The sequence below is a fragment of the Asparagus officinalis genome, chromosome 5, assembly GCF_001876935.1.
Source record: "Asparagus officinalis chromosome 5, Aspof.V1, whole genome shotgun sequence".
Lineage (NCBI taxonomy): Eukaryota > Viridiplantae > Streptophyta > Magnoliopsida > Asparagales > Asparagaceae > Asparagus > Asparagus officinalis.
Window position 1 is genome coordinate 5,437,794 of NC_033798.1, and position 15,736 is coordinate 5,453,529.

Genomic DNA, 15,736 nt, shown 5'->3' on the forward strand with positions numbered 1-15,736 from the left:
CGAGCGTATTCAGACTTTATTGGCAGATGAAGATCCAGACCAAGTTGCCCTCTGCGTTGACGTCCAAAGTTTCGTTCTTTTCTTAAACGCCATGGTTGATCGGATTCTTCTTAAAGGTTCACCATTTGAACTTTTTAGGAAGTCTCTCGATCGCCATGTATCAGGAATTAAAGAACAGGGGTGCGCTGAATTGTCTAACTCCATTGAAGCTTATTTGGTCGATCTTAAACATCACATTGAACAGTTGCAGAACTTTCGAGCTAATGGCGCACCTTCTTACATCGCTTCTCAAACGGACTTGAGGCTACAGGCATGGCGTGATTCTCAGAAATCCGTTGAAACTGAACTTCAAATACTAAAAACTCGCATCAATCAACTCCAGGTGAGCGCTGCCAAGAAGGCACAAATAAAGGTAGACATGTATCGTGACTTGGAGTCGCGTCGGGCAGAGATAGCTCACTTAGAAAAGCAACTTGCCGAAGCTAAGGATGCTTGTGAATTTCTGGAGTCTGATCTAGCGGAGGTAACTCAAGCTGAGGTGATTACACTCCGGCAACTGAACCTCCAGGACAAGATTTTTGCTGACAAGGAGCAAGAAGCCGCCAAAATCCGAAGCATCGATGAAAGGAAATTTAAAGCAAATCTGATACCTGAGCTCGAGCTGGCTTTTGCGACAAGGCTTTCCCAATTAGAAGATGAACTCCGCCATTACAAATTATTGTAATTTTGAGAACATACATTTATTTTTTATGCTGTTTTGTTGTTTATTTTTTATGCTGTTTTGTTTGAACTCTTTTGGTTAATACAGTGAACTTTCTTGTTTATTGAGATTTTATTATGATTACTCATTCTCGTTTAGAATAAATAACCATAATACTCATAGGATTTTTGGCAAATCCTCAGCCATCAACGGATTTGATATGCCTTTACCGACTACCGTTTGAGTCGGGCTAGTATGTGAATTATCTAAATCCGTTTCACATATAACGTTGCGCTAAAAGAATTAAACTCTTTTAGACTTTGAACTATCATATTGAATATGTAGGCTACATGTGTTAGATGTAGGCTTATCTCTAATAAGGGATAGAGATAACTTCCCCCATGTGTGAACGACATGGATTTTGGAATGAGAGTAGGTTATATTTCCTATACAGGAAAATGAACCCAGAATTGGAGAGAAAAAGAATTATATATTCCATTTCTCAATCTCTTGTTTGTTGGTAGAGATAAACCCGGAATCGGAGAAGAAGAATTTTATATTCTATCTCCTGGTCTCTTGTTTGTTGGTAGAGATAAACCCAGAATCGGAGAGGAAGAATTTTATATTCTATCTCCTGGTCTCTTGTTTGTTGGTAGAGATAAACCCAGAATCGGAGAGGAAGAATTTTATATTCTATCTCCTGGTCTCTTGTTTGTTGGTAGAGATAAACCCAGAATCGGAGAGGAAGAATTTTATATTCTATCTCCTGGTCTCTTGTTTGTTGGTAGAGATAAACCCAGAATCGGAGAGGAAGAATTTTATATTCTATCTCCTGGTCTCTTGTTTGTTGGTAGAGATAAACCCAGAATCGGAGAGGAAGAATTTTATATTCTATCTCCTGGTACAAAGGAAATTTGAAGTGGGATTTCTATTCAGAGAATCTGAATAAGGTTTGATCAATTGAGATTGGAAGCAATCCTAACTTTTATAGGTTTGATTGCGCAAATCGAAGGTGGACCTCTTGTTCATGGAAGGAATCAAGAGGGGATTTTGGCTTTGGTCCTAACTGTTCAAAGGTTTGACCAAATGGGTTGTGGGAATTTAAATAACTTTAATTCATGACGGATTTTGGTGTACCCTTTGTCGATCGATTTGATCGGTGAGGGGTTTTGTGAGGAAAGATTAACTGTTTACAGAATTGAATCTCATCTCAACAAAGTAACTCATGAGAGTTAGTGAATTTGGTAAAAGAAAACATTCTAACATTTAGGGTTTAAATGTAAATGTCTTATTTATCACTTTTACAGTGATTGGGTTATCCCTAAGAATACCGCATACAGTATTCTTCTGGGAACTTCCCGATATATACAAGGGAAACACTTTATACTCCTATACCCGTTGGAGTTTTAGAAGAAGCAGTTTATACTCTTATACTTTTCGGAGTGTGGCGATCATTCTCATTCAGTTTGTTTTACTATTGAGACACCGGCTTCAACCAAGGCTTGTATTGTATTTTTGAGGGTGTAGCACTTCTCTGTGGGATGAAGAATCCTCCTGTGGTACTCACAATATTTCGGGTCAGCAATCCCGCTAGTTTCCTCTTGATTTTTTATAGGTGGGAGTTTGATTTTGTCATTTTCTAGAAGATATTTGAGGATGACTAGAACATCATCGTCTTTGAAGGAGTATCGTGGTATCTGACGCGACTGTTGTGGCGACCGTTCCCGTGGTTATCGTCGTGGTGTTTGATCAACAGCAAATCTGGGTATGAACTCTAGTTGACTTTCCTCAACTGTTTTTCTTTTGGGACAGCGCCTAATTGAGGTGGTGACAGACTCGACTTCCTTCTGCTTTTCATTTTCATCTTCATATCTTTTTGAGCGATGTCGAGAAGAAGGAATTGGGCCACCCCCAGTATCATTGAAGGATGTGGTCGTACCACCCCCAGTGTTATCGATGGGTGAATCAGTCTTGATGACCATATTTAGATTCGGACCCTCGTTATTTTTCCTATTTGAAATAGGCGTGATCGGTGTAGCGCAACAGCTAGACCCAGCTTGATGGTCAGATTTAGGAAATCTACACATTTCCGCTTGCAACTCTCTTATTTGTCGCATAGCCAATTCCATTTTACCCTCAAATTCTTCCTTCTGCTTGATTAACGCTTCTTGAACTACTTGAGTGAGCTGGTCAGGAGTAATGGTGAACGCATCTCTAGTGTTTTTAGAAAGACATGATAACTCGTGTAGAGTTACTTTCACTGGGATGTTAGCCAATTGGGTCATAACATCGAAGTGGTATGAAATGTTCGAGCTTTCCGGTTTATCTCGTCCAATCGATCGATCGAAACGAGACTGCCTCGGAACTTGAACCTCTTTGTATCGAGGTTCTTTCTCCTTTTGCTTATCAATTCTTTGAGGCTTCTCGGTTGCTACGGGTGGACTTATAATCACCCCCAGCTCCATCAGAGTTTTAGAAGGTACAGCTTTCACTACCCCCTGCTCGGCTAATTGCTCGGATGCATACGGGTGGTTGAAACAGTATTCATTTCCACTCTTAGTAATAAAAGATTCCTGTTCTCCTTCGGAAAGTGGTAGGATTGGGATTTCTTCATCGTTCTTCTCGGGAATCGCCGATGCTCCATAACAGGATTTCTCTTTTCCTTTGCCTTTTGACTTCTTCGACGTGGATGTTGTCCACTGTTCATCTTCAAGCAAATCCGGATGAACCCAAAGGATTTTGCCGTTAGGGATTGTGTGAGATACAAGCCCCTTCTGGCGCTGTCCATGAGGGTCATCGTTGATGGTTTGCACTTTGACCTTTGATACTGGCTCTGCTTGAAACCTGGACAAAGGAACCGATCCGAAGCTAATTGAGACTGCGTTTGCGCCTACTTTCTTCTCCTTTGGCTTCGGCGTCACAATACCAACATCAATTAAGGTTTGTATTTTATCCTTTAAGACATAACACGTCTTAGTGGGATGGTAGACCCTCCTGTGATAGGCACAATACTTCGGGTCATTAATCTTCGTTGCTTCTTCTTGGTTTGTGACCGGTGGAAGCTTGATCTTGTTATTCTCTAACAAGTATTTGAAGATGACCGGAACTTCATCATCTTTGAAAGAATATTCCTTCGGAAATCTAGGCTCAGAAGTCTTGGGCTGCCTCGGGGGCTGCTGATTCTGATTTGGCGCCAGTTGGAAAGATGACTGCTGCGGTTGTTGTTGCGGTGGTTGTTGTGACGTTTGATGGGCATCAACAGCTGCCACGGACCCTCTTCCTCTACCTCGAGGATTAAAGTTTTGCTTTTGATTATTAGCTGGTGGCAGACCTCTCTCCAAATTCTTTCTCTTGAGAAAGCGTTCAGCCTGTTCACCCCTCACTTTCAACTCCTTCCAAGTTTTAGAAGGCACAACCCCCATCACCTCTAACACATCCAATGACAAGTTGTTGTGACATGTCTATAGTATAAACTCTTCTGTGAGTGGATCTCTGCAATTCACTGCTTTGTCCCGGAATCGTTTGACAAAGACGTCAACCGATTCCCCATCCTTCTGCTTTTCATCCAACAACGTGCCAATTGAGACATCTGTGTCGTCGTCGAAGAAATTGGTGAGGAATAGTTCTTCCATATCCTCCCAACTAGTGATACTCCCGGGCTTAAGGCGTCGGTACCAATCGAAGGCAGGCCCGCGAAGGGTTCCTACGAATGACCGGACCATCAGGGCTTCGTTCCCAGATATTGCGCCGAGATGCGACTTGAAATAGATCAAGTGTTGAGTTGGTGAACCCCTGCCATCAAAAGGAGTAAAGTTAATCAAACTAAATTTCTGGGGATAAGGAATCAGGTCCCACTCCCTCGGGTACGGGTATGGGATGCCCGTTTTCTTCACTTCTTGAGCCGTCATCAAAGCGTTGACTTTGCTCTCAAGATCGTGCATCTTCTTGTCCTCTTCCTCGCTTTTCTTCAAATAGATCTGTGGAGGTTGAGTGGCTGACTTGGTCGGATCGCTTCCGGAGTTGTCTTTATCTGGAGGAGGATCTTCAAATATCGTCGTCGGCTGGATTCCGCCTTCTGGCTCGACTCCGGTTGGTGTTGCTGAACCTGCAAATCTCGCATCTGCTGCATAGTCAACTCCATCTCAGTTTTAAATTCAGCTCTAATTTCTTCCATTGTTTAGCCAACGCTTCCTGCAGTATGTGAGCCAGTTGATCCGGCGTGATCGCGAATGATTCTCTGACTCGCCCAACACTAGACGCGGTATCGTCCGATGCAATGGTGGAACAAGTATCTGACATTTCTTCATCCGAAGATAGCCCCTCGTGCATTCTCTTATAATCTCGACGTAGGTTGGCTCTTCTTTGTAATCACAACATCCTTTGAGAAAGACCCCGCTCAACTCTCCCCCCCGGAGAGAAATCAGGGTCGTGGTTAACTGACTTTTGCTTTCCCTTGTTGGTCATGTTGATAGTGACCTCAGGGAACTCATCCTGTCGGATTACAGATTTCTTCTTGTTGAAACGTCTTGTTTTGGGTCTTGACGCTTCGTTGGACAATCTTTGAAATACGGATACTCTTGTTGAATTATTTTTAGAGCAACCGTATTCCGTCAATACTGCCTTAATGAGTTTCTCGCATGCGCAATGGGACTCATCTTCTCGGGCAATCCTCTTTTTTGAGTCATTTTTCTGATAGTACAGCTCATCATTATTGTAATTTGAGCAACCTATCTTTTGCCTTTGAACTTTGTTAACATGCATAGGACGACTGGTCGTCGCCTCTGGGCGATCCAAAGTTAAATTTTTAAATCTACCCCCTTGCGGGTGTGGAGTTTTCAGAGGTCCTAAACGAGAGTGAACTAGTATTCTCTCGTTTTGGACTTGTGCAGATCTGACAGGAGGGTGTTTACGACCCCCTGCGTATGAAACCATTAACGGTTTATTTACAGGATCTGATGGTTCTTTAACTGGGGTTTTGCCTCGATTGTCAACTGAAGGACCGAGGCGATCCGCCATTGTTATCTTGAATGCGGACAAATCTGGGCTAACCCAGGGTTTCACTGGTGATGAAGTAGACGCTGTTGCAGTAGAAGGACCAGGATTGGGTGTCGATGGAACTGCAGATGTGGTTTTGCGACGGCGATGAACATCACGACCACATGAAGTGCCGCGGCAGTCTTCACTGTCGCGGTTGAGCAAAGTGCCGCGGCAGCTTGGACTGCCGCGGTCGAATAGATTACCGCGGCAGTATAAGCTGCTGCGGTAAGAGTTTACATTCCTCTGTAATTTTTGGGTATTTTCATTTTTTGGAACCCAAGCTTTGCAGTTCTTCGATGGCTTTTCAGACACCACTTCCTTCTTGTTCCTCTGCGCTTGTTGACGAAGGGCACGAGCGCGAGCCGCCTTTGCTTGACGCCTTTGTATACGCTCTTTGAGAGTAGAACGGGCTCTTTTGACCAGAGTCCATTCCTCCGTCATAAGTTGTGCAGAGATGTGATTGGTTTGCCGTTGAGGCAATTGGTTCACCTTTTTCTTTCTCGACTTTAAGTCCGTATAGTAATGGACTCCGTCGGTTTGTTGCATGGCCTTAGCCAATTGACGAGCGCGGCGCTGGCGTTGCCTTTGACGAGCCCTCTTTGTCATTATCGGCTGGCCATGATTTAAGGACTCTTTAATTGGTGCAGAGTCCTTAGGAGCAGAGATGTTGCAGAGAGATTCCTTGGCGATGACTTGGTAAGAATCTTCATCTGCGGTCTTCATCTGAATTGGAGACTTGGAAACCTTCTTTGAAGAAGAAATCTTCCTGCACTTGCGGGACGAGGAAGATTTTGAGGATGAGGATGACAAGTACTCCTCGAATTTTGCTTGATCGAATTCGTATTCGATCTCTTCAGTGACGATGATTTTGATCGGCTGCGACACTGCGGCCTCGGCAGCGAGGCCGCTGGCTCCCACTGTGGTCGCCAGTTTGTTTTCAGCGAAAGTCGTTTCCATTGCAGATTCCATTAAACTTCGATTGCTTACAGAATGTTACAATGAAAAATAAACAAAATTACAACTTTCGAGAAAATAACACAGAAGTCGTTTATCAACTACTGTTTTTGTGGGACTTTGCCTGTGCCGGGAACGCTTTAGCTCGTGGACCACCGATTCGTAGATCGTGAGGTTGTTTAGGGATCTCTCCTTCGTTTATCGAAGTAAAGATTTGAAAACGAATATCTTATCGATGTAAGATGTCCGTTCTTCCAAAGATCAAGTCTGAGCTTAGATCTCTAGGAATCACCGAATCTATTGGCGCGGCAGTATAGGCTGCCGCGGCCAAAGAGACGGTTATCAGCACGTTCCATCGTGCTTAAAACCGTTCTCCCACGACCTTTAACCACTTTTTTCGTGTTTTAAATGCTTGTCCACGTCAGCACACGTTCTATTTCTGATATGCTGCCACGTAAGCCTCAAAAAATCATTATATAACTGCCTTGTAACCGCCACAGCACTCCTTTAACATAGCCACGGCACCCTAGGTTGCAGCGCCTTAGCCGCGGCACTATGTGCTGTCGCGCATTAGCCGCGGCACTATGTGCTGTCGCGCATTAGCCGCGGCACTATGTGCTGTCGCGCCTTAGCCGCGGCACCATGGGCTGCTGCGCCACCTTGTGTTGCCCGATGACGTGTAAATTGTTCTTCCATATTGTTTTGAGTGGTATTTGGATGCCTGCAAGCATTTTTCGACGCCTACAATATTGTAGCCAATCCATTACTCCATTCCAGACTTCATTTGAGAAGGCACACCCAAAAAATAGGTGATTACGGTCCTCCAAATTTGATCCATTACATAGAACGTAGCAATTTGTCTGGATAATCCCTCGCCTATGAAGTTTGTCTTGAGTAAGAAGCTTATCTTGAAAGGTTAACCATAACACAAATGCATGTTTTGGATAGCATAAAGGTTCCCAAACAGTTTCATACCATAAGACTTTCGTTGCATTGAGAGATAGAGCATTATAAAGTCTGGATATTTGGATTTTGGAATTAAGCAAGCAGTAGTTGATAACATTCTTCAAATTTTCTACACTTCCACATTTCATGATGGCTTTGTCCCTGATTTTCAAAATTTGTCTCCATAACCAAGAATCATTTGTCTTCCCTTCCACACTCCAAACATCTCTATGCTTTAAGTAGGTGCCATGCACCCATTTGATCCACATTGCTTCTTTATTTTCATGAATATGCCATATAGTTCTTAAAACAGCAGCTTGGTTCCAAATAAAAGCAGAGAAAACACCTAAACCACCACAAATCTTGCTTAGACACACTGTATCCCATGAAACCAAAGGTGGTCTGAAGGTTTGCTCATTTTTCCCCCAGAGGAAATTTCTACATAATTCATCAATTTTTTTCAAAACTCTAGAGGGGAGCACATAGCTTGATGTCCAAAAGATTTGTATGCCCAAGATTATACTCTTGATAACTTGCAAACGCCCAGCATAAGATAACTTTCTATGGATGATCCAATTCTGAAATTGTTTAGAGACTTTGCTGATAAGTGGAAGACAATCTGTAAATGACAGCCTTTTACAAATGAGAGGCATTCCCAAATATCTAATAGGCAGTTTTCCTTCTGTAAATCCCAGTAAAGCATTGATAGATGTCTTAACTGTGTCTCCAACTCCCCCATAAAAGATTGAGCTCTTACTTGGGTTTGCTTCAAGCCCAGAAGTAGCACTGAACTCAGCTAATAATTTGTGTAGCATTTGAATTGAAACAAGATCACCTTTACTGAAAAGAAGCAAATCATCCGCAAAAATCAAGTGCGTGATTTTTAATTTTTTGCACTTTGGATGGAACTTAAAATTCCTGTCATGGTGCAGTCTACTTAGACTCCTTGAAAGATAATCCATGCCCAAGATAAACAAGTAGGGAGAGAGGGGATCTCCTTGTCTCAAACCCCTTTCACCTCTAAAATAGCCATGTAGAGTGCCATTAAGAGAGATGGAAAATTTGGGGGTGGATATGCAAACCATAATCCAATTTATCATCTCCTTTGGAAATCCCATACCATTTAATATCTCCTCTAAAAACTTCCAGCTAATTGTATCAAAAGCTTTTTTGATATCAATATTCAACATTGCTCTTGGAGATATATGCTTCCTTCCATAATTTTTAACAATTTCATGAGCTAACAGAATATTATTTTGTATTTGTCTCCCTTTAACAAAAGCACATTGTGCTTCGTTAATGAGAATGCTCAGGACTGCTTGAATTCTATTAGCCAGAATCTTAGAGATGAACTTATAAAGACAGTTGCAGCAGGATATAGGTCTGAAATCAGAGGGATATTTGGGACAATTTACCTTGGGGATGAGCGTAATAGAAGTGGAATTAACAGCCCCCAGTAATTTTCCAGTCTTGAAGAATTCTTCAATCGCAAGAGTAACATCATCACCTATAACAGTCCAAGCTGATTTATAAAATGAAGCACTAAAACCATCAGGTCCAGGTGCTTTATTATCTGGCATAGAAAACACTGCATGTTTAATCTCTTCTTTTGTTACTGGAGCAGCAAGGAATCTAGCTTGAGCTTCATTCAGGCAATTTCCACTCTTTATTATGTTGATGTCTGGTTTTGCTGTTTCAACTGCAGAGCCCATAAGATTTTTGAAGAACATAATAAGCTCATTTACCATGTCTTCTTTATCAGTTAATCTATCTCCCAAGCTGTTATACAGGACCATAATTCTGTTATGATGCCTGTTTGATTTGATAATAGAGTGGAATACACTTGAGGATCTGTCCCCTTGTAAACTCCAAAGTATCCTTGCTTTCTGCTGAAAAAATGATGTTTCACAAGCCAAAAGTTTATTATAAGAGGTAATGCATTTTTTCTCCTGATCAATATAATCAGAGTTGAGGGGATCCACTTGCAACTTCATTTGAGCATCTTCCAAAGCTAATTTAGCTCTATTTACTTGTTCGCTGATATTGTAGAAGTGTTTCTTGTTAAGATCTTTCAGAGCTTCTTTCACAAGTTTGAGCTTAGCGCGAACTAAGAACATTTTAAAACCTCTGACATGTGTTTGCCAGACTGATGCAACTGTGGGAAGGAAATTAGGATGATTAGTCCACATTTTAAAAAATCTGAAAGGTTTCTTACCTTGATTTTCATCTTCATAAATTGAAACAAAGTCAGGAGAGTGATTTGAAAAGCTGGGCAATAAGTATTCAACATGGCTGGAGTTATAAATTTGGATCCAAGAATCATTGACCAGAGTTCTATCCAGCCTACTCCAGACCCTTGTGACTGTATCTTGTTTATTATTCCAAGTAAAGAAACTTCCCAAAGTCTTTAAGTGAGAAAGATGACTATCCTCTATAAATTTTCTGAAGTCATTAAGATCAGGATCAGATAAACTAGTACCATCCAGCTTTTCTTCATTATCCAGTAACGCATTAAAGTCCCCACTCAAGAGCCAAGGGGGAGTTGCCAATAGATTGTGAAATCTAAAATAAGTCACCCCATAGATCCTTTCTAGCTTCCATTTGATTAAATCCATATATTGAAGAGATATCACAATTGAACCTGCCCCATAGATCCTTTCTAGCTTCCATTTGATTAAATCCATATATTGAAGAGATATCACAATTGAACCTGCCATCATTTGATTTAACTTTGCAAGTGATGTGCTGAGCAGAAAAACAAGAAATCTGAACTTCCAGCATATCAGGATCCCACAATAGCAGTATTCTAGCTGTTCCAGTGCAGTTTGCATTTGAAAACCATTTCCACTTTGTAGCTATTTTTTTTGCAATACCTGGTAGATTTGCTATCTTTATTTTTGTTTCCAAAAGAGCAACAAAAGATAAATGATACTGTGAAATATGCAGCTTCACCAAATGTTGCTTTGGGGATTTGTTCAATCCCCTGACAATCCAAAATGTGAGATTCATAATGACAAACCCCCTCTATCAATTGTAGAGGGATCTAAATCACTACCAATGTGAGTCAAAGGAGAAAAGGAATTGGGTTTAATTTTACTTCTAATCACATGTATCCATGAACTTCCAGGTATCACTGGTTCTTTTCCTTTATCTTTCACTTCATTTGAAGACTGGGCATGCACAACATGCACGACACTGTATCGGCTGTTCTGTGGAAATTCAGATATTTCAGATCCCTCCTTACCAGAATTGTTTATTAAAAGTAATTTTATCTAAAGGAAAGTTTTTAGAACTGAATGCTTCCAGTTTTTCCCTGCTTTAGATTTGTTTTCTACCAAAGATAAATTTTAACTTTTTCGATTGCTTCTATATATTGAAGGAAAAATTATTAGGCTATTGAAGGAGATCAGTTTTAAGCAAGATAAAAAAAATGAGAGAGTGCAGCGTACTTGGGAGGAATTGAAGATAATATCAAAGATCAGATTTGTTCTCACCTGAATTACCCAGAAGGCTCTATGCCAGTTAGGTACTTGGGGATGCCCCTGATATCTAAAAGGCTTACTCGTCTAGATTGCTCACCATTGATAAGCAAAATATCAGAACAGTTTCATGGATGGCAGAACAAAAGGAAGCGATCTTATGCTGGAAGGATTCAGTTGATTAAAACTGTCATTATGGGGATTCAGAATTACTGGACAAGCAACTATGTACTACCCATCAAGATTCTGAAAAAAATTGATAAACTTTGCTCTGATTTCTTATGGAACTGCAAGATACATCTGGGTATGATGTATGCAAGGACAAGATGATGAGAGGTCTGGGTCTATACAATGCAAAGGACTGGAATCATGCAGCTGCAATTAAATTGCTATGGATGATTCACATCAAAAAAGATATATTATGGATTAAATGGGTACATGAAAATTATATACATCAACTGGATATATGGCAGATTCAACCAAAGAGAACTGATTCTTGGATGTGGAGGCAATTACTCAAAGTAAGAGATATGGCTCTTAACAAATTTGGTGACAGAAACAACCTGCAAAGAGTTATGGAAAGCTGTTATGTAAATGGAAAGTTACAGATATCAGCTATATACAATGCTCTTACCATTTCAGCAACTCATGCTATATGGTCAGATACAACTTGGGGAGGCTTACACTATCCTAAACACTCAGTTATTTTATGGCTAGTCACCCTCTCCGGGCTTCTGACAAAGGACGGATTATGCAAGATGGGAATGCTAAATGAAAATCAGTATATATTGTGCACAACTCAACAGGAAACATGTAAGCACATTTTTTTTGAATGTCAGTATTCAGCACATATTTGGAATGAGATGATGGAATGGTTAAACTACTCATGGAGATCATGCAGCTGGGATAAAGTTGTGAACTGGTATAGTACACATTTGAAAGGAAAAGGTTTCATGGAGAAGATGAAGAGAATGGCACTGTCGGCGACTGTTTATTGGATTTGGAAGGAAAGAAACATGAGAATCTTCCAAGGAAAGCTCCATACACTTGCTCAGTTAGTCAGGGAGGTGAAGATTTCAATCTTATCAAAGGTGATAAATGAAGAAATTCCTGAACTTATAAATGATAAAATAGGAAAAATATAAGCTAAATAGCTTGATGAAAATTTGTTTTTTTTTAGTTTCTTGCCAGAGATGAACTGGCAAAGCATTGTTGTACATACACTTTCAAAATTTGGGAGATGCATAAAATTTTAATTCATTGAAAAAAATGAGAGAGAGAGAGAGAGAGAGAGAGAGAGAGAGAGAGAGAGAGAAATATACATATATATTGTATATATAATATACATATATATAATGTATATCTATATAGCATATATATGTATATATATATACATAAATATATGTATATATATATCATAATATGATATATATACATATATATATATATATATATATATATATATATATATATATTATATATATATATATATATATATATATATATATATATATATATATATATATATATATATATATATATATATATATATACTAATTATTAATATATATATATATATATATAAAAATATTTGATGTAAAAAGTTCCCTGCAGCAGCATCTATATAATCTTAGGAGAGATACATGTGCATGGCACGTGGTTATTTGTTCGGTTTATTTTTTAGTATAACTTGGTTGTAAAAGCGTTTCTTTGAAATCTCAACTTGATGATGTAATATTATCTGTGAACTTTCTTAATATTTATATTTATGTACCCTCAGCTTTCATTTTATGTGTCGTTGTGACCATAAGCAATGTAAGCTATAAATTATTGGAAAAGATTATTCGCTTATAAACCATGAGCAATGTAAGCTACACATTATTCGAAAAGATTATTTGTTCATATAGCAATCAATTTCTTCAATATCTCAAATCTAATAATAATAGATGACATAAAATTCTTATGAAGTAAAAAAAGAAAAGGGAAAACAATCTTTTGTCTTAATCCCTAATGACTGTAGAATAAGAAAACCTATCATCATTTAAGAAAACATCTTCATAAGTTTGCAAAGATAACCACATTGAACTACTAGGTTACTCAATTCTTATTATTTTAAAATTAATTCATCAAATCATTGAAATAGCTATTACATCCGAAATTCTTAAGTTATTTTGATATCAGCTTCTCCAATCAAGAGTAAAAAAGCAATTAGAGGGAAATTAGTCCTTCAAATTGCTAATTATACCGTTAATTTGACTGACTAATTTCAAATAACTTAAGAGCCGTGTTACCTAAAAATAATTTCAATGCTTTGACGGACTAATTTCAAAATATGAAAGGTTTAAGGGACTACTACAAAAAATACTTTAATCAATTACTTTTTGTTAATAATTAATTAATTCCACAATTTGGAATCAATCAATTGGTTAATATTTACACATACAATGCATATTATGTTTACAATACTAATGTGCTCTAAGCTTCTTTCTACTCTTTAATTAGTTGTTTACCAATTCTAATTGGATCAATTTTTTATTAAATGATTTTGAACGGAAAGAGTTCTAATTCAGGAGGTTAATCTTCTTTATACTCTTTAGTTGTCAACCAATTGTAATTAAAGAAATTTTTTATTAATTAGTTTTGAAGGGAGAGAGCTTTAATTCAGGAACTTAATTTTAATTTAATGGCTTTAGTTGATAACTAATTATAATTAGGATAAGAATGTTAATATTGAAAAGGATTAGTGGTCAAATTGACCAATGAAAGTTTTTTAAGAACTCCCACTTTAAAGGGAGTATGATATATATATATATATATATATATATTTGACCGCATAACCTGAACCTCCGAAACCTTAATATCTCCAACAGTAAACCAGCCTCAATAGAGGTCGAGAATTCAAAAACCACCCCAACACAGCCCTGTCTTAAAGTAAATGGCCTTTGGTGACTAGGACCTAGTTGGGAAGAGTGCGATTTCAACCCGATCCATTCACCTGAGTTAACAATAACCTAAAATTTGCAACTTTCGACAGCCCCCAGTTAGGGGGGCGTAACCCCAATTTTGATGTGCCACACCACATTATCATACAAATCATCTCATACAAGGAGATGCTTCACATCTCAGGTTAAATGTTAGTATGTGCAAATATCTAACTTCAGGTTATAAACTTTTTAGTTTGAAGCGAAAAAGAATTAAAAACCACTAGACCTATAAAGGACCAAGAAAAGTGTAGCATAAATAATGGTTTGGCAGCTTGTTCACAATTTCATAAACAATTTTGGACAAATCCTTCTTACTTCATGGCTGGTGTTTTGATTCAGGAAATACTTTCCCTTACTTATCAAAAGCCATCTAAACAAGCAAGAGCAAAATATATCAACCATGAGACAACAAAACACGTTGTATTCGGAGATACGGCAGATTACACCAATCGATGTAGATACAATCAATAAAGACTCATTTATTGACTGGAAGATAAGAAGAAATCATTTGTCTTACCCACTGAAAAATCCTTCTTTTGCTTTTAAAAAATCAGTTCCATATCGAACAGCTCGTCGAAGAATACGCCTTAAAACATATTCCCGCCCCTCATTGCCTAAATGAAAAAATGACTATTATTATACACAAGACGTATGACAGTATACGATTAGCAATAGAAGATGGTAGAAATAAAGAGCGTAAAAGGTATTATAAGAAGTTGACTAAGAACACAAACAGCAATAAGATTTTATTTTTAATAGCTATTCCAGGAAGCAACATTTTACAGCTTCTTGTTGTGCACTTATTACAAGAGATTCACAACACAGAACAAAAGAAATAATCCAATCCTCCACTACCTTCAGTAGAATCTGACAACAGGTAAATATTATTAAGGTAATGTATAATAAAAACTAGTACGTTCGATTTGAAACTTAATTTAGTTATTGTTCCGTTTTATCTCATATTACCATGAACAAATTAAACACAATTTTAAACTATAGGCAGATGATACAAGTTATCGGATTAGCAAGTCAATCAGGTTTGAAGATTTCATACTTATTACCCCTTACTTCTTTAATGAAGATCTTTGCCAAAATAATCCACTTAATAACATGCTTTAAAATTCGAGAGGGATTTGGATTCTCCACCCATCCTCCTCCTGATTGAATGCCGGATACAGCTCTAACCAATATTCCACTCACATTCCCAATTTTTTAGTGCAAGTAAAAAACATGCCACATAAGCATCAAAGCTACCAGTTATCACTCAGATAGAAGATGCAAAAACAATGCAACATACATAACTCGATATCTTTCCAATAGTGTTACTAAATATGGATCACAAAGAAATTTGAAGAGAAGAAAAAACATAAATGCAGACCATGACATGCATATTTGATCGCTATAAGAGAGTGCTCACAAAATTTTGTTGGTCTCAGTATTTGCTACTTATGACATGTGTACATCTATTAATTAAAAAAGGAACATCTTAAGTTCATCTTCCATACAACTTTGTGAAATATCTTAAGCAATATTTGTATAGCACAGTAAAGGAAGTAGACTTATTGAGCGAGCGAGCGAGCGAGCGAGAGAGAGAGAGAGAGAGAGAGAGAGAGAGAGAGAGAGAGAGAGAGAGAGGG

At 38.5% G+C, this 15,736-nt stretch overlaps 1 protein-coding gene across 1 annotated transcript; it reads left to right on the forward strand.

The window, feature by feature from the left end:
- LOC109841442 lies at nt 11,397-12,260 on the forward strand. The gene has a single exon (XM_020410414.1). It carries the CDS (start codon nt 11,397-11,399, stop codon nt 12,258-12,260), a length of 864 nt encoding a protein of 287 aa, XP_020266003.1.